The sequence below is a fragment of the Canis lupus genome, chromosome 18 (genome assembly GCF_003254725.2).
Source record: "Canis lupus dingo isolate Sandy chromosome 18, ASM325472v2, whole genome shotgun sequence".
Classification (NCBI taxonomy): domain Eukaryota; kingdom Metazoa; phylum Chordata; class Mammalia; order Carnivora; family Canidae; genus Canis; species Canis lupus.
In genome coordinates, this window is record NC_064260.1 from 47,040,143 (window position 1) to 47,063,765 (window position 23,623).

Sequence of the window (23,623 nt, forward strand, 5' to 3'; positions counted from 1 at the left end):
ATCTGTCATGTTCATTTCTGTCTCATCCATCTTGGGGGCTCTTGGCATTCTAGGATATTCTGCACGCATCAGCTGGAGCCAGGGGCTCCCAGCATTTGCCCCTGAGAGCTCCTTGTAGGTCCGAGGACAGAAGACATGACTGTGTGGCCAGATAGAGGCCAAGAGGAGCCAGCTAGAGTCTTCCAGGTGTCAGGACAACAATGTGGGGGTTGGGGCTATCTGATGGCCCACTCCCACCAAGGGACGGGGGCACCCCAAGCAGATGTGAGTCACAGGGGTTTGGACCTCTGCTCCTTGGGCTGGAGCACAGCTGAGTGGCCCAGTTGCATACCCTCTCAAGCTCCCTGTAGCCATCAGAATTCTGTGGGTGTCCAAGGCCTTCTCTGGGCCCCACGCCTTGTGTTTTGGACCCAGGACATTGGGAGTTTTTGGAACGGAGTTCAAATGACCTTGCTCTGATACAAGGATCAGAGGGAAACTCCAGTCTGGTAAACAGGAAGGGCAAGGTGATGTGTTTTCATTTGAGTTTCCTTTTATTACAAAGGGCAGACATTTTGTCCTTTCTGACGAAGGGAACTTCACAGAACCACCGGGTTTGGCTGTGGCCCTTAATCAAGCTGTGTGTGGCTTGGGAAGCTTTCATTTTCCAGGGAATTTGTGAGTCTCAGCCAAGAGGGAACATTCAATCTATTCTTTAGCTGTCCCTCCTTCCCTCCCCCACTCCTTGTCCTTTCTACCCACTTCTTTCCCCTCCCTCCCCTCCCTTCTCTTCTGCTCTCCTCTCCCTTTCTCCACCCTCCACCCTTCCTGTTAGTGTTTATCAAGCCCCTAACAGGCTTTTGCCTGAAACAGAGAATATCAGAACATGGCTCCCCATGCCCGTGCTCACCTGAGCTTACAAACAGGTAAGTATACCTGATGAGTAGGCTAGTGTCAGGTAGGATTTAGAGATGGCTGAGGTCAAATCCAGGGACCTCGGAGACTCTTCCAATGGAGGAGACCATGTGTGTGTTCACGGCCAGGGAGGGAGCCGAGGCACACAGAGGTGAGTCTTGGGTAGGTCATGAGCTGAGAAGTGGAATGTGGAGGTGTGGGATGGTTTTCTTCCTTCTTCTTTCCTTTGTCCTTGGCAGAGAGTCGGGGATGCCTTGAGGAGAAGGAGGAGGAGTGATGGTGAAGAAGATGGTGATTGTGATTATTATGATGACGATGGTGATGATTATGGTGATCATGATGTGAAGATGATGGTGGTGATGATGGTGACAGTGATGACGGTGATGGTGATGATGATGATGGTGATGATAATAGTGATGGTGGTAATGGTGATGATGTTGTTGATGATGGTGGTACTGGTGCTAGTGATGGTGATGATGGTGGTGATGGTGGTAATGGTGAGGATAGTGATGATGTGATGGTGGTGATGATGATGATGGAGATGATGTAATGGAGAAACAGAGTGTGCTGTGTCAGTCCTGTGGTATAAGGTGGCATCACTGACCCTAGGGTCTCCTGGAGGACTTGTGGGTCCCCCACACCCTCTTAGCATTTAACCTTGAACATCTCCTCTTCCTGCAGCATGGTTTCTGGCCAGCCCTGTTCCCAGCCCAGTCCTAGGAGCCACTCTCCATTCTGCCATCAGTTTGTCTCACTTTACCCCCAAGTGTGATGCTAATGATAGAACTTCAGATCCCATGAGGGTCAGCAGAGGCAATATTTTAGAGCAGGGAATAACCCCATCCTCAAATCTGTTTCAGAAAGGCTGCCCTATGATGGGGTTGGCCTTCTCCCTGGGCACAGATGCTGAGCGGAATCCTAATGAGACGTTAATGAGGAGAAAGCTTGGCCAGGCTGGCCTTGCTGGCTGCAGGGGTACCTCTCCATCTGTCTGCTTGGGGCTCCCAGGTCTCTCTGGCAAGACAGGGCCTGGCTCCCCATGGGAAGCTGCCAAATGTCCTTAATCGGTGTCTCTGCAGTGGCCTCCCCGCCTTCCTGCAGGTCATTAGCCAGGCTGCAGGCCACCTGCCACCCCCTTGCCGGAAGGCCTGCACACTTGTCTGTAAGGCAGGCAAGTCATCCCTAACAGATCCTGCAGGGTCGAGAGGAGGAGGGTCCTCTTCAGAGCCCTCAGGGTGTGTGGCTCCCAGCATCACAGATGTGCTCACACATCGGTGGGAGGTGACCTGGCTCTGATGCTGCCCAGCCGTGTAATCTGAGGCAGGGTACTCTTTGTCTGGGCCTCAGTTTCTCCTTCTGTATGACGAAGGGGTCCAGTCAGGGTGGGGTGAGTTCTCATCCTTGGAGGGGAATTCAGTGCCGTGTACTTTTTGTTGCACATTAAACATGGAGGAATGTTCATAACCACAATGAAATGAGCCCTTTCTTCTTTTTTCCTCGAGGGTCTCTGGGTCTGTTTTTCACCAAAGAAACAGGAGCAAAAGGACCCATTCACTTTCCTCTTTAATCAGTGAAGAGTGGTCTTGGCTCAGGATGACATCAAGGAAGGGGGTCCTTGAGGTGTGTGAGGCACACCTGCATAAAGCCAGGTCCTCCTGGCCCCACCTTTGTGGCCAGGTGGAAATGCGGGTAAGGTTTGCTAATCTCTGACATTCAGAAGAGGCCAGAAATCTGTTTGCTTATTGTTCTTTTTTAAAAGATTTTATTTATCCATTCACGAGAGACACACAGAGGCAGAGACACAGGCAGAGGGAGAAGCAAGCTCCATGCAGGGATCAATGCGGGACCCGATCCCAGGACTGCAGGACCACGACCTGAGCCAAAGGCAGATGCTCAACCGCTGAGCCACCCAGGCATCCCAGAAATCTGGGTTTTGATGTGAAATTTCTCAATTGTTAAGTGCTGACAATTAATTTAAAAATATTTAATCTCTATGAATGCCAGAAAAGGTACCCATCTGCAGTCTTGCAGGTCACCAGTTGCTGACCTCTGGCCCTGTGTTGTGTCAGTTGAGCCCTTGAGCCAAGCAGGGTTCCGGGTTCCCAGGAGGGGTGCTGGGAGGTCTCCAGGGTATGAAGTGTTCTTGTCAGCTGCTCCAGACAATGAATTTGAAGGAGCTGGGTTTCTTTTCAAAACCTTTGCCTGGTGCCTGGGATTGCTAGAGGGTGGTCTGTTGTAGACAGATAGTCCCCAGCAAGCTCTGGCTGGCAGACGTCAGTCGGTGGGTGGGATGCCAGGATACTGTATGAGGGCACAAAGGGAGCACAGGTCTGGGCAGAGGGCATCCCTGGACCTGAGAGCTAAGTTTTCCTTTAGCACGTGCGGTAACTGCAATCTTTAGTTCCTGCCTGGGGTCAGGTCTGTACTCCGAGAGGAGCACAGGGCTGAGTGTGGAGACTCAACACCCAAAGGCACAAAGACGCATGTTGGGAGGAGTGATGGCAACCCTTGGGGCCCCTTCTCTGGGAGGGGGTATGTTCACCAACAGGCACCTACGGAAGGAAGACACCAGCTCTCCAGCCTAATTGTTCTATCACTAAGTCCTGCTGATTTACCCGAAAGTCATAGGCCTGTCCCTCCCCTTTCCCTCCTTCTGGCCATAACCAGCTGCTATGGACTGAATTCATATGGCGAAGCTCTAACCCCCAGGGCGGCAGTATTTGGAGGTGGGCCTCCAAGAGGTGATGAGGTTGTGAGTGTGGAGCTCCTGTGATGCACTCAGTGCTGTTGTAAGAAGAACCACTAGAAGACGATTGAACTGTCTCCACTGTGGGAGGACAGTGAGAAGGCGGCCACTCCATCACACAACCGTTGGTGTTTTCTCTCTCCAACTCTGCTTCTACCATCTTCTTCCTGCTGCTTCCTTTCTCTGGCCCTCCTGTCTCCTTTTATAAGGACCCTGGTCTTTAATACATTGGGACCCCCAGATCACCCAAGGTAACCCCTCATCCCAAGATCCTTAATTGAATCACATCAGCAAAGTCCCTTTTGCCATGTAAGGAAACATCCACAGGTTACATGGATTAGGATCTGGAGGTCTTTTGGGAGCACACTTCAGCACACCACAAGCACATGTGTTTATAGTTGTGTCTTTTTGATGGACAGATCCCTTCATCATCAAAGATAAGTCCTGGTTCCTTTCTAGTAACAATTTTTTACTTTTTTTTTTTTTTTCAATTTTTTACTTAAAGTTGATTTTGTCTGCTATTAGCCTAGCCACTCTAGCTCTCTTTGGGTTATTGTTTGCATGACAAATCATTTTGCATTCAACCTATTTGTGCCATTGAATCTAAAGTGTGTCTTCTATAGATAGCATATAGTTGTATGATTAAAAAACATCTATTCTGGTCATCCATGCCCACATGTGGAGTATTTACATTACAAAGGGCGTAGACATTGTTGGGGAGGCATTATTGGAGAGGCTCAGTGAATCCCACCAAGTAGAACGAATATTAAAGCAACCCCTTCTAAGCACTTTGTGGTCAAGCTGCTGAAATGCAGAGGTAAAAAATTCAAAAGGACCCAGAGAAAAAAGACATACTACATTGAGAGAATGAATGATAATAATTAAATCTGACTTATCCTCTGAAATAATGGGAGCCAAATGCCATGGAATGACATTTTTTAAATGCTGAGAGAGAGAAAATCCTATTAATCTAAGTTTTATATTCAATAAAAATATCCTAGAAGATAAAGGGAAATAAAGACACTTTCAGACAGACAAAAGCTGAGAGAAATTATGGTCATTAGACATTAAGTACAAAAGGAAATTTTCAAGGCTGAAGAAGAATAATGCAGATAAAAGAAATGGAGAGCTCTGGGGATAAATATGTGATGACTATAAATGGACACTACTTAATTTATTTAGAATTCTGCTGACCATTTAAAGCAAGAGCAATAAAAATGTAGGCTGAGGTTTATTACATATATAGAAATAAAATATATAGCAATAGGCCAAAGGTCTGGAGAAGGGCAGGTGAAATGTTTTGTTTTGAAGATTTTATTTATTTATTCATGAGAGACAGAGAGAGAGGCAGAGACACAGGCAGAGGGAGAAGCAGGCTCCCAGCGGGGAGCCTGATGCAGGACTTGATCCCAGGACCTGGGGACCATGACCTGAGCCAAAGGCAGACACTCAACCACTGAGCCACCCAGGCGTCCCTGAGGCAGGTGGACTTGATCACTGCTGCAGGGTCCTTGTATTGTTGGTGAAGTGCTCAACTATTATTTGTGAATAAATTAAAGGGGCGGGTCACAGTCTCTGGAGAAATCTGCCAGAATAAAAACAGAAAGCCAATAGAGAACATGAAACAGAACACCAAATATTTTTTTTTTATAACCCAAAAGAAGGCAAGAAAGGAAGAACAACAGGATAATGAACATGAGGATAAATAGGAAGCACATGACAAGGTGGCAGCCTGCACTTCACCTTGTCAATAATTATGTTAAATGTAAAGGGACTACGTGCTTTGATTAAAAAGCAGAGATTTTCACGTTGGATAAAGAAAATATTACCCAACGATATGCTGTTTACAAGAGACACACTGTAGCTATAAAGATGCAGGTAGATTAAGAGAGAAGAGTGAAAAGTGTGCCGTGTTGGCACTAATCACAAGACAGCCAGAGTCACTGTATTAATTTCAAGCTGAGCAGACTTTCAGGCACGGCATTGTTAGTTTTTTTCCAAAATGAACAGCGGAGAAAAAAACAAAACAAAACAAAACAAAACAAAAAAACCCAGCAGAGCCAGGCAGTAGGTTCGAGAGTGCTTTAATGGGGAGCACTCCCGGGTGAGGTTCCATGACCCGGAGAGGTGCCCCGAGTCAGGGAAGTCGCACCGGGGTTGGGGAGTGTGGGGGTTTTTAAGCCTTATTGGTTCCGGGTCTGGATCCGGGTGGGTCCCTTGCCATATTAGGTCCCTAGGTGATTGGCTGGGGGTGGGTCAGTACAGACCATGGGGGGTGGTCCCTGGCTGGAAAGTCCTGGATGGAAAGTTTAGGTTTCCCGTCTAGGCTTCGATTTGCTGGAGATGATGTGGTGGTCATGGGTGCTTTGGCGGGAAGATCAGCCACTTTGACCCAATTTGAGATGTCTTCAATTTTGGGTGCCCCTGTGTCTCAGCCAGCCCAACAGGCATATTCCCAGAGACAGAAGGGCATTTCATTATGATTGTACTAGTAATCAATGGCTTCATAACAATTTACTCTAAAATTTTGCATCTTAAAACTTTAATAATCTCACTGCTTCTGTAGGTCAGGAATTTGAGTGGGACTTAAGTGAGTGGCTCTGGTTCAGGATCTGTCACGTGGCTGCCATCAAGCTGTGGACCAAGTCTGTGGTCACATGACGTCTCCACTGGAGCTGGAGCATCCACTTCCAAGATGGCACACTCACTTGGCCGCTAGCTCCTAGCCTTAGTTCCTGGCCACATGGGCATCTTCACAGGCTGTGTGACATGGTGGAGGATCTCCCCCAGCACCAGTGACCAGAAAGGGCAAGGAGAGAGCCACAGTGTCTCTTGTGACCTGGTGTCTACACCACACATCATCATGTCTGCTTCGGCCCATTCTTCCAAGGGATTAGCAGTGCCTCCCTCCAGGCAGGGAAACAAGTCTCCATGCTCAGGTGGGAGGGGCTAATAATAATCTCTGGATTTATTTTAAGATCCTCGCATGAAAACGTGGTCAGTTACAAGAAGCACCTAATAATTCTAAATGAGTGTGGGTCTAATGACACAGGTTCAAAATACTAAAAGCAAAACCTGGTTAGAAATAAATGGAAAAATTCAGATCTTCGCTCACTGTTGGAAATCTTAGCACTCCCCCCCTCAGTAATTGGTTGGACAAGCAGTAAAATCACTCAGTAAGAATGTAGGAAAACTGGGGCGCCTGAGTGGTTCAGTGGTAGAGTGTCTGCCTTTGGCTCAAGTCATGATCCTGGGGTCCTGGGATTGAGTCCCCCATTGCGCTCCCTACAGGGAGCCTGTTTCTCCCTCTCCCTATGTCTCTGCCTCTCTCTGTGTGTCTCTCATGAATAAATAAATACAATCTTAAACGGAAGCATTCCTTGAAAAAGAAGACTTTCTGAAACTAAGGGAGCAAAAGAAAGGAAACCTGAATAGCCCTCTATATGTTAAAGAAATTGAAATTGTGTTCTAAAACCTGTTCACAGACACTGCAGACCTGGATGGCACAACCCTGGAGAAGTAGTCCTGGCCTCAGCCACCCTGTTACAGAGAACGGAGCAAGACGGGGTAACTCTGATCCCCCAAACTGACAAGGACGTTACCCAGAAACTGAGTGAGAGACCAGCTCTCAGGAACATAAATGCAGGTCCTCTCATCACAATATTGGCAGATCAAGTCCATTGATACGTAAAGAGGATAACAGTATGGCCAAGTGGGTTTTATCCAAGGAACACGGGGTCAGCCTTGAGAAATGAATCGGTGTAATTCAGGTGAAAAACCTTATCGTTGTCTTCATGCATCAGGTTTCTAGTTTTTTCTTTGCGGGGGGAGAGAGAGAGAGAATCCTCAAGCGGACTCCACACCCAGGATGGAGCCCAACGAGGGGCTCAATCTCACAACCCTGAGATCATGACCTGAGCTGAAAATCAAGTATTGGTTGCTTAACTGACTGAGCCACCCAGGCGTCCCTATATTGCTGTCTTCATAAATGAAGCAAGGTATTTGATAAAATTCAATACCCGTGCATGACTTATGAAAACCCAAACTCTCAGAAAACTAGGAATAGATGGGAATTACATCAATAAGACAAAGGACATAAGCAAAAAAGCTTACAGATAACATTGTGTTTAATGGTAAAACAATAAACACCTTCCCTATAAGATCGGAGTAAAGCAAAGGATGTCTGTGTCTACCATTTCTATTCAACGTGGTGTGACAGGTCTTGGCCAAAACAGATGTGGAGGCCAAGAAAAATCAAGGCCATCCCACCTAAAGTTTAGCATTAGCACAAGTATAGCCATCTTAGGTCCCTGTGAATAAGAGCTGAACTTTAAGGGGGGGGAGTGGGGGAGTGGGAACTGCAGAATGTCCTCAATGTCCTCGGCAGGTAATCCCATATCAGAAAGACAACAGAGCCCTCGCCCATGGTAGAAAGTCTCATATTAGAAGAGAACAGAGCTCAATGCCCTTGAAAGCCCCACATCAGAATGTAAACAGAACTTGGAGAAATTCTTCCACCCCTTCTGAAAATCCCCTAGACCAGCCTATAAAAAACCCAGCTGTAACCCCCTTCGGGGTCCAAGTCCCTGCTCCACTGTGTCGGGCACACTTGGACCCAAGCTCGAGCTTGCTAATAAACCCTCGTGCGCTTGCATCGGTGTCGACTCCTTGGTGGTTTCTCGGATTCGCAATCTTGGGCACAACACAGAGAGAAAGTCCAAAGACTATCTCGATTTGCAAATGGTGTGATCATTGCATAGGAACTCCTACATCATCTTCAGAGAGACAACTAGAAGTAATTAGTACGTTTAGCAATTTGTCAGGACAGCTGTTAGATCATATAACCAATTGAGATCAACCTAAAAAAAAATATCCAACAAACTGTCAACAAACAATTGGAAAACGAACTCCAAAGGTTAGTCCATGCAGCATCACGAAAACTCAGGTACGTGGGACCAGATTTTACAAAGCATGAACAAGGTACCCACTACAAAAGAGAACCAGCAGACACCCAATACTGAAATAAATGGCGTGTGTGGAGTAAACCACGCGCGTTAATTGGAAATCTCCCTACTGTGAAGATGCCCGTTCTCCATGAATTTTGGAGAATGATTGAATGGATTCAACACAATCTCAGTAAAATTTTCAGTAGACTTTTGAAGACATTGTCAGGCCTGGTCCTAAAATTTATACAGAAGCGCAAGTCTTGTCATTGTAGGACGTGGACCACTGTGATTTTATGACAGGTTATCACACTACAGTGACGGACTCGGGTGGTGTTGGCATAAGGCTAGGCAAGTGGAGCAGGGAAACGGAGTCCAGAGATAGACCCACCACGTACAGCCACTTGATTTACACTAACGGTGCCAGCGTGCTTCAGTGAGGTCCCCATCTTTCTCTTCTCCACAGCAGGTGCCGTGCTTCAGGCCCCCCCCATCCATGGCAGCCCTTTCCTCCTCACCCCACATTACCTTTGGGAAGCTTAGGCAGATACTCCCTCCTCTGGGAAGCCCCCCAGCCTTCTGAGTGAGGATATGTGACCCTCCTCCTCACTTCCCTCACACTAGGGCACCCAGGAGATTTGTCATCCACACATGGGACACTTGGGAGTACAAAGGAACACTCTATTGGCACCAGGGCAATGTTGGTAAGCTGGGAGTGTCAAGGGCAAACTGGGGCCCTCCCTCAGCCTCTGGACACTTCAGTGCACAACCCTCACTCACATGCTGTCTTTGAACAGTGTTCATGCCCATCCCTTCTCCAGACCCCAAAGTCCATGGGGTCAGGGACCACACCATGGTGCATCTGCATCTTTTTATTTTTTATTTTTTTATTTATGATAGTCACACAGAGAGAGAGAGAGAGAGAGAGAGAGGCAGAGACACAGGCAGAGGGAGAAGCAGGCTCCATGCACCCGGAGCCCGACGTGGGATTTGATCCCGGGTCTCCAGGATCATGCCCTGGGCCAAAGGCAGGCGCTAAACCACTGTGCCACCCAGGGATCCCGGTGCATCTGCATCTTGAGTTCCCATCCAGCACTCACCTCGGGGTTGGCTCTAATGATGTCTGTTGGCTGGAAGGGGAGAGTGTGGCTGAGAGGGCATGAGGGGCTGGGGTAGCTGGACCCTGCAGGGGGCAGCCCGGGCCCTCCTGTAACCAACATCCAGCTCAGAGTTCAGGCCCTGGTCAGTATTCAGGCTGGCCAGGAAAGTTCTAGAACCCAGGACCAGCCTAGTCTGATTCCACTGAGTTGCACTTCAGATCATTGATCCTTTGACTGTATCATATATGTGATTACCCATTCGCCCTTCTGCCTGTCCATCGTTCAGTCAGTGCTCCCTGAGCCCCTCCTTCTGTCTGTCTGAGCTCCCAGCACAGGGGAGGCAGCAGTGGATGCAGTGGATGAAGCCACCTGCTCCCTGACCTCCGGAGCTCACCTTCTAGCCAGGTACATGGACAAGGACAGGTGAGCAAGTAAGGATGCAGGACACAAGGTGGGAGGCCTCTCTGGGCCAGGCGGTCACCTTAAGTGCTCAGCCAGGGCAGGTGTGCACCAGAGAACATGGTGCCCACTGACGGCTGGGTAGGGATGTGCTGAGAGCTGCAGGGTGGGGTGGGGTGTCAAGGTCAGGGCTGGCTGGGGACATCTGCAGCTCTGCTGGATCTGGGAGGCAATACAGTTGGCCTTGAAGGTCAGGACAGGCGGACAGCACCTGAGGTCGCCTCTCCTCAGGACAAGCTGCTTTGCCTTTGTTGCTCTGGATCAGATCTGCAAAGAGACACTGCTCCGCCCCCGATGCAGCCTGGGCTCTGGGCTGTCAGGTGACTTGCTGGAGGTCACACAGCTAGAGAGGTGCCAGCAGGATGGGAGCCCAGCGCCGTGACAGCCTCATCTCTCCAGGATGGAGGACACCTACCGGCTTGTTTGGGCTCAGGCTGGCGTCCCCACGACGCAGCAGCGGGTTCCTGGCCAGAGGTCCCTGCGCTCCCCATCTGTCTAGATTGGGCTGTTTATCACTCGCCCCAGACACTGCTAGCCGCCTGTCCCAGCCTGTCCCCCCACCTGTCCCTGCCGGCACACAGATGGAAGGCCCCACAGGGGGCCCCACAGCTATTTCCTAGGGCTGGGAGGATGGGGCACCTCAACTCTGAAACCACGCCCCTAACCCTCATCCCATTCTGGGGCCTTCCAAGAAGGAGGCCACACCCCTCTTCGGGGTACGACAAGCAACGTCACAAGAATGGACAGCCCCTCTGCACCCCACCCCATCCCATGCCTAAAGCAGACTCCCCGACCTACTGGGGCCCCGGGAACTGCACCTACCCTCCCCAAGCAGCAAGATGGCCTTTAGACTTGCTGAGGAGAACAAAAGGAAAAGACGTGTAGATAAAATTAAATGTCCTTACAACCTGCAGCCCATGGACAAACACTAGAGCCAGGCAGAGTGACCTTCCTCCGAGAACTCCCAGCTGCCTAACGTTACTGCTTTGCTAGCGGCAAAAAGCTTCTTAGCCTGACAATGTCCGAACCTACAGGATCCCGGGGGTCTTCTTTAACATATGAAAATCCTCTTGGAAACTCCCCACACCCTGCTCCTCCCAACTTGAAAGTACAGGATCACCTTCCCGCCCAACCTCTGTGCAGCTCTTCCAGCCCGCGGGTCCTGTCCCCCGGCTTTAATAAAACCACCTTTTCGCACTGAAATCATCTCAAGAATTCTTCTTGACGGTTCGCTCCCGGCCCCGCCTCACGTCAGACCCTGATGTCCTCTGCTGGCGTCACGGGCAGGCAGGGTCTTGGGGAGACCAGGCAGGGGGCTCGGCGGCGAGGCCAGAGCCCGCTCGCCCTTCTCAGGAGGCACAGAAAACCTGCAAAAGCCGGTGTCTGTGGGTTGTGGGTGCTGACAGGTGACCCTCCTTTCCACTTCTTAAAGCCCTCCGAAGTCCCCAAAGCAAGCAACACATCATTTTTCTGGTGAAAAACATTTATAACTTTCTAAAACAAATCTGTGCTTGTAAAAAGCTTTGTTGTGACAGGTACAGAATTAGCGTGAATTCGGTGTCCTCTGGGTAACAGCTGCTGTTTCTGTGGGTCTCTCTCTACTGGAGACAGACGTAGCAGAGGGTTCTCGCCCAAAACGTCTCCCTTTGGCTCCAAAGAGATTCGGTGATTCATCTTTTCAATATTTTCTGTAGGGCTTCAACATTTTGACAATGACCATGGACTATCCTTTTTTCTTAATAGAAAAGACGTAAAGTGATTTGCACTTTGAAAGCTAAAAAGCATGGCTTTGTGTCCCTCCCTCTGTCCTCCCAGTCCCGCCCCGTCCCTCCCCGTCTCTCTCTCCCTTCCGTCACAGGGAAAGCCTCAGGGTGAATCCCGCCGAGCAGGGTCTGCAGGAAGCAGGCAGGGATGTGGCAATGGGTGGGAGAGCTAAGGATACCGGGGAGGTGGGGAGGATGAGGATGAGGATGAAGTCGGGGGCTGGGGGCTGGAGCACCCCTGCGGGTAGCAGGGTGTCCGGGGACCCTTGGTAAGGGTGGGGCCGGGGCGGGGCTGGGGCCGGAAGGGCAGGAGTCCAAGCTCCGCACACCCACCCCTGCAGAGAGCTAGCTCCCTGCTGCGCACTTTGGGTGGGGGGTGGCTTAGGTGAGGACACAGCGCCTTCTGGCGGCCGGCGAGGAACTCCCAGGGGGCAGGGGACGTCGGTGGGGCGCAAAGGCCGAGGCTGGCTGGGTTCTATCACCCTGCGCGGAGGAAGCGTCAACAGCGTGGCCCTAGTGGGCGTGGAGCACGGACATCCCAGCACAAGCAGCCACCCCTCCAGCCCCTTCGTGGGCCCTACGGGGCCACCCCTCCTCAGCCCCGGTGCCTGCAGGGTGGGGGGAGGCAGGCGCTGGGCCCGCGGACTCCCTTCGTCCCCACTCCCAGGCCTCCCCGACCTCCTCAGGCTCCAGGGGCTGCAGGGGTCAGGACCCCCACCCTCCCTCTGTCCCTGATCAGCCCTTAGGTCCCCTGGGCCGGTGAGCTGGGGCTGGGGGTCACCTGGGAAGGATGGGGGGGCGGGCCGGGCCAGGGCAGCCCCTACATGAGGCTCATGGGCAGGGACAGCCCGCGGGCCCCCCGCTGGGCCTGCTCCCCCAGGGACCTCTGCAGCAGGGCCCGCAGGGGCTGGCGCGGGCCCGGCCGCCGGCCGGCCATGAAGTGGAGGAGCGGCTTGGCGCTGCCGTGGACGCAGGCCAGGAGCACGGCCAGCGGGAAGAAGGCGGGCAGCGGGAAGCTGAGGAGGGGCTGCAGGCTCCAGTAGAGGACCAGGGGCAGGCCGCAGAAGCAGAGCAGGAGCGCGGAGCCCACGGTGACGCCGAAGAACTGGGGCCGCGGGCGCTGTGAGCAGCAGGCCACCCAGATGAAGAGGACCAGTCCGGCCACGCAGGCCACGCAGGCCAGGGACAGCAGCCACGTGACGCTGGCCGCGTGGTACCGCAGGCAGGTGAGCGGCCGCTTGCTGGCCCGCAGCAGGCCGCAGGTGTGGGCCGGCAGCAGCACGGCCGGCGGGGTCAGGGCCCAGACCAGGCCGCAGATGACGCCCGAGGTGTGCCTGGGGCGGTGGCCCTGGTAGCAGGTGGGGAAGAGGAGAGAGAGGCAGCGCTCGGCGTTCAGGGCCGCCAGCAGCCAGAGCCCCACGGCGAAGCCCACGAAGGTGACAGCGAAGTAGAGGTTGTCCTTGGAGCCCAGGGCGGCCTGGGCGATGGAGAAGCCCACCTGGAAGCCGAGGAACAGGAAGTCCGCGGCGGCCAGGTGGAGGACATACACGGAGAAGGGGCCCTTCTTGATGTGGAAGCCCAGATGCCAGAGGACCAGCCCGTTGCCCAGCAGCCCTCCGAGGCCGATGGCCAGAGTGAGGTAGAAGAGCACGTTGGTGAAGGCTCTCCAGAACCCGAACATCCTGGCTGGCTCGGCGGGGGGCGGGCCCTGGAGGAGGGGGCGTGGGGGAGTCGGGAGGTGGGTGGGCAGGAAGCATCGCCCCAGGTCGCGGGGTGCCAGCCCCGGGGGCCACCCTCCCTGGCCCACACCTAGCCCTGCAGGCCTCAGTGACCTCTGCAGGAGGAGACTTGATCATAAGGCGTGCGTGGTGCAGGGTGCCTGAGGTGACGATGGCTGGCGGGGTGCTGGGGGGTGCGGACCCTGGCCTCGCCCTGGCTAGCTGGACCCAGTGAAAGCACAGAAGATTTATAGGACCCTGCACGGTGGCAGAGGTCAGCATTGGGCGGGACAAATCCCTGCAGGTGAAGGGACCCCCATGTGGCCCACTTGGGGGCTTCCCGCCTCCTTCGTCAGAGACACTGCCTCAGGCTTCCCACAGGAGGGCCTGGCCTGCACTCCTGCCAGGTCCCTCACCCTGGAGGGTCTGCGAGGTGGTGTCCACTGATGGCCACAGGGACACGTGCTGTGCTGGTTAGGGAGGAAGAAGGACGTGGTGGTGGGGACAGCAGGTGGCTGGGGGGTGGAGGGAGCCCCTGGCCTCCCCTGGATAGAGGTTAAACCACTGGTACTCCTGTTGCAGGTGGCTTGAATGTGGTGCTGCTCAGAAGGCTTGGGGTGACCGTGGGGACCGTGGTGACAGGTTGCAGGGTCCCGGGTCCTCTGGGGAGAAGCTAATGCAAGTGTTTGCCACCAGCTGCTCTCGGGAGCTGGAGGCCCCCAGTCCTGTCCCAACCCAGGCCCGGGGCCCTGTGGGGGCCCTGTGGGGACAGGACGGTCTCCAGGGCAGGGAGAGCTCTTGCGAAGCCCTTCCCTGTCCCGTGCCCCTCCCCCAGGACCCACAGGGTCCTAGTTTGCAGCCCAGAGATGTAGACCCTGGCTCCAGGTTAGGGGTGTGGGGTGCGAGAGTGATGGAGGGAGGACAGAGGCAGGGATGGGTCCCCCAGTGCCCTTGGGGTTCCCCCACACACCTTTGCTGCACTGTGTCCCTGTCCTGGGCACCCTGACCCCATCCCCACCTCCCTGTGACCCATCTCCCTTAGGGACCAGCTCCTCTTTCTGTCCCTGCTCTGAGCACCTCCTGCTCCCCACCCGGCACCCCAAGCATCATCGCCAGCACCCTCTGTGGTTGCCCTTGTGCCCAGTGGGGTCTCGCCTTTGTCCCTTCGAGCCTTGTCCCAGATCGGGGCTTAGGGCAGCTCCTCCTTAGAGCCAGCAACCCGGGTCGGCCTTTGGTGTCCTGGGGTGACTGCAGTGACCCTCCCCTCTCTGGGCTGCAAGGTCCCCAAGGTACACCCAGGGGACTGCCCAGACTTTGCTGCTCAGAGGGAAGTGGTAGTGAGGCCGGGCTGTGCCCGGGAGGGCGGAGGGGCCCTGCCTGGAAGGAGGTGGGAGGCTGGGGTGCTGGGATGGGCCGCCTTTTGAACTCAGAGCAGTACACCTGCCCATTCACCTACATGGGGACCCAGAGCGCCAGCTTTTAAATAATGCTACGTCGTCTGCTTCCCCATCCCTGTGCCCGCCTCCCAGAGTCCTCGGGGAAGTGTCTCCTCCCTGGGGGGAGCAGGTGCAGGGGCCCTGAGCCTTCTCACCTGCTGTTGGGAGCCTCTCTGCGATCCACGGGGGCAGCTGCACTCACCACCCGCCCTGGGCCCTAAGTCCTCTCGTGTCCTCTGGGGCCCAGCTGGCTGGACCGAGGGCGTCCGAGCCAGTTCCCTGGAAATGGGAGGAGTGTGCTGCCCGTTCAGAGGCATGAGCTCAGAGATGTCCTCAGTGTGGGCTGGCCCATGCCTTCCTCCTTGGCCCATCCTGCACGAGAGGGTGCCCTGCGCCCCTGCCCGCTGCCTGGAGGGGAGGAAGCGGCACTGGGCACCCCAAGTCCAGCCAGGAGGGGCCTCACCTTCTGGGCGGTTCCACTGAGGTGGTGCTTCCTCCCAGGGTCCTTTGGTTTAGTGCAGAGATGCATGTGAGGCAGGAGCTGTGGGCGAGTCCTGACCCTCTCCGGCAGTGTGACCTTGTGCCTCAGTTTCTCTGCTTCTCGGACGGACCATTTGTGTCCAGCGTAGTGCCTGGCTTGGGGCTGGACCTCATGATGGGTGGGTGTTGCTGAGGGTGGTCCATAGAGGTTGGGCCTCCTTCACAAGGGCGCCCCAACCCCGTTCCCACCCACACGCCCACTTTAGACCCTGGCTGGGGTCCTGGCCATCAACAGATTCTTTGGGGTTAAAATACTTTCCCCAGTTTTGTTCTGCAGAGCCACGTAGCCCAACACATTCCTGACGAGGAACTTCCTTTTCCGTGGACTGTGTTCTAGCTGCTGGAACTCTCCGAGCTCACTGTGGCTCAGCGTCAGAAGTGATGTCGCAGAGCCGCTGTTTCTCAGATGGCTGCGAGCTCATTTCCACAACACGAGTGTCCTGCCCTGGAGGGCCAGTCCTTCAGCACAGCCTGAGAGCCCGGCCTGAGGTCGCTGATTCCCCAGCTCCTGGCATTTCTGCACCGTGCCTAAGGCTGTGAGCAGTGTGTGCAACCCGCAGGCCCAGTGGCTGGGTGTCATTCTGCAGGACGCAGCCAGCCACCCGCCTTGCCTGCTCTCCCTGCACCGGGCTGGTGCCTTGGGACCCTCCTCAGTGTCTCCGGATGCCCCCTTTCCCCCCACACACCTGCAAGTTTTCCTCAAAGGTCACCCTCCCTGGGAGCTGTCCCCAGCATGTCCCTGTCTCCCTACCATGCTGATTGTCTTGTCCCCACCCCATGGGTAGGTCCTACCTGGTGTTTTCTATCCACTGCCACTAGCGAGGCCTCATACGTGCCAGGCCCTCAGGTGGTGGCAGTGCTGACAGCAGCAAACACCTGCGTGATGTCTGCTGTGGTCTGAATGGGGCCGTGGGAGATCCATCCGCGTCCAATCCCTGCCAGTTATGGAGGTGGCCTTCCTGGAGCAAAGGGTCTTTGCAGAAGTGAGTGAGGGTTTTGAGAGGAGAGCATCCTGGATTATCTGGGTGGACTCTAAACCCAGTGACAGGTGTTCTTAGAAGAGAAAGGAGACGCAGACACAGAGAAAGGAGAGGCCATGTGACCACAGAGGTAGAGGCTAGGGGCGTGAGTAGGGTGAGGGACACGGCCACAGCCCAGTGGTCCCAGGAGCTGGAAGAGGCCGGAAGGACCATCCCTGGAGCCTCCAGGGGAGCCAGGCCCCGTGACACCTTGATTCAGGCTTGCGGCCTCCAGGCTGGGAGACCATCAAGTCTGCGGCAAGCGGCCATCTGTGGTCCCCTGTTGTGGCTGCCCTGGGACAGGGGCAGGAGGCCTCTCTGCTGTGCGCTCCCATGGGGCATCTCACTTCACTCCCGGTGCTGCCTCCAATGCGTTGGGTCCCCCGAGCTGCGGATGGGCACACTGGGGCTGGGGAAGCAGCGACGGGTTATCTGAGGTGGTGTGGACCTCATGGGGCAGCAGGGCGGTGGCCGAGCGGCTGTGTCTGTGCGTCTCTCCCCAGGAGCATCCGGGGCGCTCAGGTCTGGAAGCCTCCACGTTCTCAGACCCTCAGACTTGGGGTGGAAACCAGAAACATCACGTGGTGTTTGGACTCGTCTTTCCCGAGCTTCTTTCACAGCTGGTACCCTGTGTCCTGTCCCCAATCCTGACCCTGCCACCTGAAGTCTCCACTGTGTCCAGTGGCTGGAGTTAAACCACTTTGACATACAAAACAGGCCACTTCACACTGTTCAAGCCCAACTCAGCTCTGAAGCTGCGGGTGGGCCAGCATGCCTCCCTGTCTCCGGGTCCGGGTCTGCAGGTGTGGGCTTGGCCACCTCTTAGGGACATGTCTCAGAGACGCAGTGAGGAGCCCATGCTGGGAGAAACGAGGTGGGGGTTCTACAGTCACCCTCCCATCTCAGCCTCAGGACAAAATCACCCCCTTCTGAGACTCAGACCCCTGGGGGCAGATGGCAATAGGGGGCAGAGGGAGGCAGCCCTACTCTTTGGCTATGGGGCATCCCAGTGCCGCACCCAAGCCACTGGCTGGCCTACAGAGGTGGTGAGCGCATGCCTTAATGTGGGCATTACTGTTCTCCAGACACATCAGAGGACGATTGTCAGTGGAGAGGCAGGTCGCTGGGGACCCCTGCCAGAGGCCGCCTGCGGTCAGGATGCAGCGGGAGGGGGATGTGTGGGCAGGAGTGTTTTCTGTGGTTTTGGTTGGGATGGGCAAGGCCGGGTGAGAAGGCTGAGGATGGGCCGGTCTGCGTAACTCAGGGGCTCCAGGGCGCAGGGGCCATCCCTGCCGTGGGACACCTGTCCCGGGGGGGGCTGGTTAGGGCAGGAGAAGGTGGCCTGTGGGCTCCGTGTGGCTGCTCTGCATTTGAAAGCACTTCCCTCCCAGGCCTTGGTTTCCTGTCTCTGGGAGGGACAGTCCCTGCAGGATTCCCCAGAGCCTGGGAAGCCAGAGCTTCAGAAATACATAGAATAAAGGGAGATGCTGCGGAGGGAGAGCAGATCTGGGTCTGAGGCCCTCTTGGTTCTGCCTCAGGCTCCCGGGCTCCCGAGGGGGAGGCAGCTGCTGGGCTGGGAGCGCCCCACGCCTGCCCGGAAACCAGACCTCTGGGCCTGCACTGGGCCCTGCTGCCTCCGGTGTGGATCCTGGCCTGGGGTGTCCATGTTCTGAAACCTTGGCTCCCCACAGCTTCCCTGTGCCGTTGGCGGGCCGTCGTGCACGTTAAAGTTTGATCCTTTGTCCAACGCGAACCCTTGACACGTGGCGGCTTTTTCTACCTTGATGGTAGCTCTCACGGCTGCAGGGAGCAGCCGAGGCTTCTCTCAACACACCGTTTCCTTCTAAGAACCAAGCGCAGCCCCCATCACGGCTGCAGGGAGCAGGTGCAGGGGAGACGGCTGGGTGCAGACCCCCGAGGCCCCAGAGCCGTCCCAGGCACCCTGGAGGGGTGGATGGGAGCAGGTTTGGGGGGGAGGGTGAGGCCTTCCAGAAGGAAGTGGGGTGCATTTTCACGAAGAAAAGGCCAAGTAGGTCCAGCAGATCTCGTGTTTGGGGTTGAATATTTTTGTTGTTTTTCCCCCTTCTGAGGTAATTAAATAGCTGAGCCCTGAGCCAGCCTCACACAACCAGGACACACCCCTGCGAGACAGTAACCCTCAGGCTTCATCCAAGTTGGGGTGGGTGGGGAGGGCGGGCGGCTCCCTGGGCCCCTGGCTGACAGGCTGCCCTGTGGCCCTAAATGCGCAGGCGTGGGGCCAGCCGCCCTCCCCACGGCCCCGCAGAGGGGGGCAGGCTCCCATACCCTTCCTGGGAAGGCCTGGTTGCCTGATCGGGGCCCAGTGAGGGGCCTGTTCCCAGGAACACTGTCCTGAGCAGAGCAGGTCTGGGGGCTCCTGGGGTCCTGGGAGTGGGGGGCACTGGCTCTGGGCCTGGGGTCCGGCCTCCTCGGACCCTGACCTGCCTCCCTCCCTGGTCTGTGTCAGGACACTGGCTGAGGTCAGAGAGGGTGCAGGTAGGGCAGGGAGGCGGCAAGTGCAGGCTGTGCTTGCTGGTGGAGCTGGAAGCTCTGCTCCCTGGTTGGCCAGTGGTTCCAGCTGGAGGGCCGGCCCGCCCGAGGCCAGTGTCCTGGGATCTTTGAACCCCGGGACAGGCCTAACAGGCCAACCCCAGCTGGCCTCAAGAACACCTCACCAACTGCCTGGCCCATCAGGCCACACACCTGCTGTCACAACCGATGACCAGCGATGAGGTTGAGCCCAGTCTCCATAGAAACCCCAGAGCACGTGTTTCTATGATTCTTCAGGGGAGGTACCTCTGCTCACCCCTGATAAGGAGGCATTTAGTCTCCCCAAGCCCTTGGACACTGGGGGTGGGCTCTTTGGGAAGGGCTGAGCACAGAGGGTCACTGACCTGGGTCTTCCCCAGACAAGGCAAAGGAGGGGTCAAGGACGGCCAGTGTGGGGCTGAAAGCCTGGCTGGCTGCCTTGGGTCCGGTAAGGTAGAGGGCGTGGTCCGAGGAGTCCTCGGAGGGATCTGCGGCTGTCTTGTTGGTCTTGAGGGTCAGTGTCTGAACCCTCAAGGGGGGATCTTATCTGTAGGATGGGAGCGCTGTGCCCTTGTGCATGGATCCCCTGGAGTAGTGTCCACAGCAAGGTTCTGAGTTGTGCTTTTTCTCCTGGGCTCTCCCTTGCCTGGGGGAAGTTTACACCCGGGGCTGAAAGCAGAATTTGAGGCCACTTCCTCTTCTGGATCTTGTTTCTGCAAACTGAGTGATGGAGTTGGATAATCCTGTCCTGGAGGTGATGAGGACACTCTGTACCCCAGGGCCACGCCTGGCTCCTGTCATGCCAGGAGGTGGCAGGCACCACGCCGCGGGGGCTTCGAGGTGCTCCTGGGGAAATGGGCCGGCCTGGGGGCTTCTCATCTCCTGGGACTCCTAGACCGAGTGTGCCATGGCACTTGGGAGCCTGGGGCAGGGCACCATGGCAGTGGGTTGTGGCTTTTCCACCCACCCAGGGTGCTTCCCCCTTGACTCCCGGGGCAGTCAGCTTCCCTGGAGCTCTGGGTGAGCTGTGCATTGCACAGACCCAGGGAAAGAGAGAGAGAGAGAGAGAGAGAGAGAGAGAGAGAGTTGGGGGGGCTCCCGAGGCATGAGTGGGCCCGTGGAAGCAGCTCTGTCAGGCAATCGAGCCTCAGAGCCTTGAGCATTGGGCTGATTATAACGACTGCCCCTGGGGCCTTCTGGAAGCTCATCTTTGAGCCCCAAATTCTGCCCCTACATTTCGTCTTCTACACAGAAACAATAACCAGGGAAGAATGTGGGCTTCTGTGCTGGTAGAGGGGCACCATGGTGTAGGTCTGCGAACCACCTTGCTCTGTGATGTAACGAGTGGGTTCGTGACACGCACATTTCCCACTTTAACTCCCAATGACAACGTAATTAGCTGAGGAGAGGAAGGCTGCCAGCCACTTGTACAGGGTCTGCAGGGGGTCGGGCTTTGGATAGAATCTCCTGGAGTCTTCAGGTGGAGAGAAGAGCGGGCACCCAGGTGGGCGCTGGCCTGCTGGCAGAGGCGGATGTGGGGACACCCCGTGACTCCTGGACGCTGAGTCCTGCCCGTGGGCCAGTCTCCGGCCAGCAGGGTCCTCCAGGGGCTGGGCTCTAGCCCTAGTGGGAGATGAAGGCTCTTCATCATGCCCACGTGCTCCATACCCGCAGTACCTGAGGCCCCTGGAAGGCAGGGCTTAGGGCCAGGCAGGGGGTATGGTGTGGATGGGATTTCTGTATGTGAGGCTGAGTCCTGCTGAACTCCAGCATCCTCTGGCATCCCGGAGCTCAGCATGGCCTGGCTTGTGCCAGCCCCCGGGGGAAGAGACCCGAAACAGAGACACATGTCCTCCTGTTCAGAAGAGCCTAGCTGAGGCCCCAACACTTGGGCCCAAAGAGAGCTGCACATGAGTTTTGGGAGCTCCCGAGTCCACCAACCCAGACCCCTACCCCAGCAGTGCAGTGTGTGTGCAGGAGTCATCTCTGGGACCCACAGGGAAGCTCCCAGCCCCAAAGCAGCAGGTAGGGTCTCTCTAGCCCTGTGGTTCACACACAGGGCTCAGCCTGTCTCCTGGGGACCCTGCAGTGCTGAGAGGCTCAGTAGAGGTGAACAAAGGGGAGCAGACTGGAGGGAGGGCACATGCCCACAAGAGGGAAGGACAGGGAGCAGAGGCATCCAGCCACACTGTGCCTGCGGAGTCAGCAGTGGGGAAGGCTGGGCTTAGCCAGCCTGTGCTCACTCTGCGTGGGGGCCTGGGACCCTGGAGCAGGGTTCTGCCTCTAGGCCCGGCTTCCGGCTGTGGCTTGAGCAGGAGGGCGTCCTCAACAGGTGGAGCACTTATAGTAGGGTTACAGGGTCCTGGGGGTGGAAGACCCAACAAGGTCCTTCAGAGAGCGGGTGTGAAGGCAAGCATGGGACTCCAGGAGGTGTGGTGGGTGCAGGGGTGGATCTGCCTGCAGGTGGGGGTAGGCTGGGCCTGGCTACAGTCAGGACAGAGGAGCCATCAGTCCTGAGCCTCCGGTGCCTGGGCTCCTGGCCCTGTGCTGTCTCCTTGAACGTCCTTGAGAACCTGGCCCAAGATTCTCCTCCCGCCAGCATTGAACCCACAATCCAGACCAGCAGCGGGGGAGGCAGCATTCACCCAGGCGTTCCCTCTGGAATCAGTGCAGAGCCGGTCAGAGGCCAGGGCACAGCCCGTCAGAGGGTGGAGGCCAGAGCCAGAGGGTCCACTGTTGGCGGCATCGGACTACAGCCTGCTCCGGCTGCCTCCCCCATCTGGACAGGAGATGAGCTCAGATGCCCAGAGGAAGCCTTGCTCCTGGGCTGTCCCCAGGACCCTGCCTGAGCACTGCCACCAGTCCTGCTGCTCCCCGACCCTGGGAGCCGTCCCCAGAGCCCTGGCTGCTCCTGCTCTGGGTTTACCAGCCTCTGGGGTCATTGGGCCTGTGATGGCAATGGGTCCCATGGGGAAGGAGCCACAGCAGTGCCACTCTCTCCACCTTCCTCCCCTCCATCCTCTCCCCTCCACCTCCCCTCTCTCTCCCCCTTCCCTCCACTACCTCCCCTTCCTCCACCCCCTCCCCTTTCCCTCCTCCCTCCTCTTCCCTCCTTCCTCCTCCTTCCCCTCTCCATCCCCCTTCCCCTTTCCCTCTCCTCTCCCCTCCCTCCCCTCCTCTCTCCCTCCCATCCCCTCCCCTCCCTCCCGGGGTCTTACAGTGAAGGGGAAGCACAGCTAATATGCAAAGAAGTTCAATTTTTGGCTTCTGATCTTCCAAGAGTCTGGGTCCTGGAGACTCTGTCCTCATCTTTGTGTGTTGAAAAATGTCCAACCTAAACTCTTGCAAGAGTGGCATCAGGTTTACTACATGTTTACATTCCCCTCATGTGGTCTTTCCAGCGCTCTCTCTGAGCCTCGGGGGCGGGGGGGGGGGGGGGGGGCTCAAGTTTGGGACTCATGGCCCTTCCCCTGGAGAGCTGGTGCACATCTGTGAGCTCTGGTGTCCTCCTTTTGGACGGACAGAGCGGCCACCCTCGGAAGGCTGGACCCCTGCAACACTGTCCGACACAGCATGCCGACACACCGTGCTGCCATTTGTGATGGTTTTGTCTTAGCCCCAAACCCATCCTTCCTGTGGCTCAGGCTGTGCCAGCGGATGGGCTGGGCTGGGGCGGACGCTGCAGGGCTGGGGCACGGGGTCCTTCCAACTTCCAGGTCTGTTCCCTGTTCCTGGATTTGGTTTCTTGCACCCCAGGCCTGCCCCAGTGACTGCACACTTGACAGAAGAAGGTGGTCCCCGCCCTCGAGGAGAAGGCACCAGGCAGCCCCCGCAGGAACACCGGCCAGCAGCCTGGCTTCTAGATTATAATAACTCTGGTCTCGGGCTCATGTTCCCCAATACCTGGGGCTGCAGGTCTTGCAGTTGGGGGAGGCAACTTCCCTCTCTGCCTTTTTGGTTCTTCAGTACACAGTGGGCCATCCCTGATATTAAATTCTCGTGGTGAAAATAATGTGGGGGGAGACTTTGCTTCCTGACTGCATCCCTGCTGGCATTGAAAGTGGCCCTGGGGGGATCCCAGGAGAAAGGTGGCCTTCACTGTAGCCCTGCACAGACCTGGCTTATAATCACAGTTCAAGCTATTTAGCTGTGATTTTGTGGGATCGTTGATGGAGTTTAGACAATGTGCTCATTTCATTGCATTTCCTGACTTTACAAACCACCACCCATGTAAGGATTCTACTGGGTCATGCACAGGCTTTTAGCACTTTACAGTTTGTAAAGAGCTTTAGAGTTTTCAAACCATTTCCAGTTTATTGTTTCATTAATTCTGGCAGCATCATATTTCTCATTGGGTGAGGAAGCTTAGAGGGGGAAGCAGCTTGCCCCAAGTCACATAGGTCCAAGTGCCAGAGCCACAGTTTGATGCAGGCTTGTCTGAGTCTGAGTCCGTGATGA

General features: G+C 55.8%; 1 protein-coding gene and 1 long non-coding RNA gene across 2 annotated transcripts; one reads left to right on the forward strand and one right to left on the reverse strand.

Moving 5' to 3' along the window:
* Positions 1 to 630: 630 nt before the first annotated feature.
* Positions 631 to 8,294, forward strand: LOC118351418 (uncharacterized). The gene is made up of 2 exons (XR_004806866.2): positions 631 to 905; positions 7,126 to 8,294. It is a non-coding gene; the product is annotated as an uncharacterized LOC118351418 (long non-coding RNA).
* Positions 8,295 to 12,725: 4,431 nt separating this feature from the next.
* Positions 12,726 to 13,606, reverse strand: MRGPRG (MAS related GPR family member G). The gene has a single exon (XM_035702019.1). The coding sequence runs from the start codon at positions 13,584 to 13,586 to the stop codon at positions 12,726 to 12,728; it is 861 nt and encodes a 286-aa protein (XP_035557912.1). The 5' UTR covers positions 13,587 to 13,606.
* Positions 13,607 to 23,623: the final 10,017 nt, after the last annotated feature.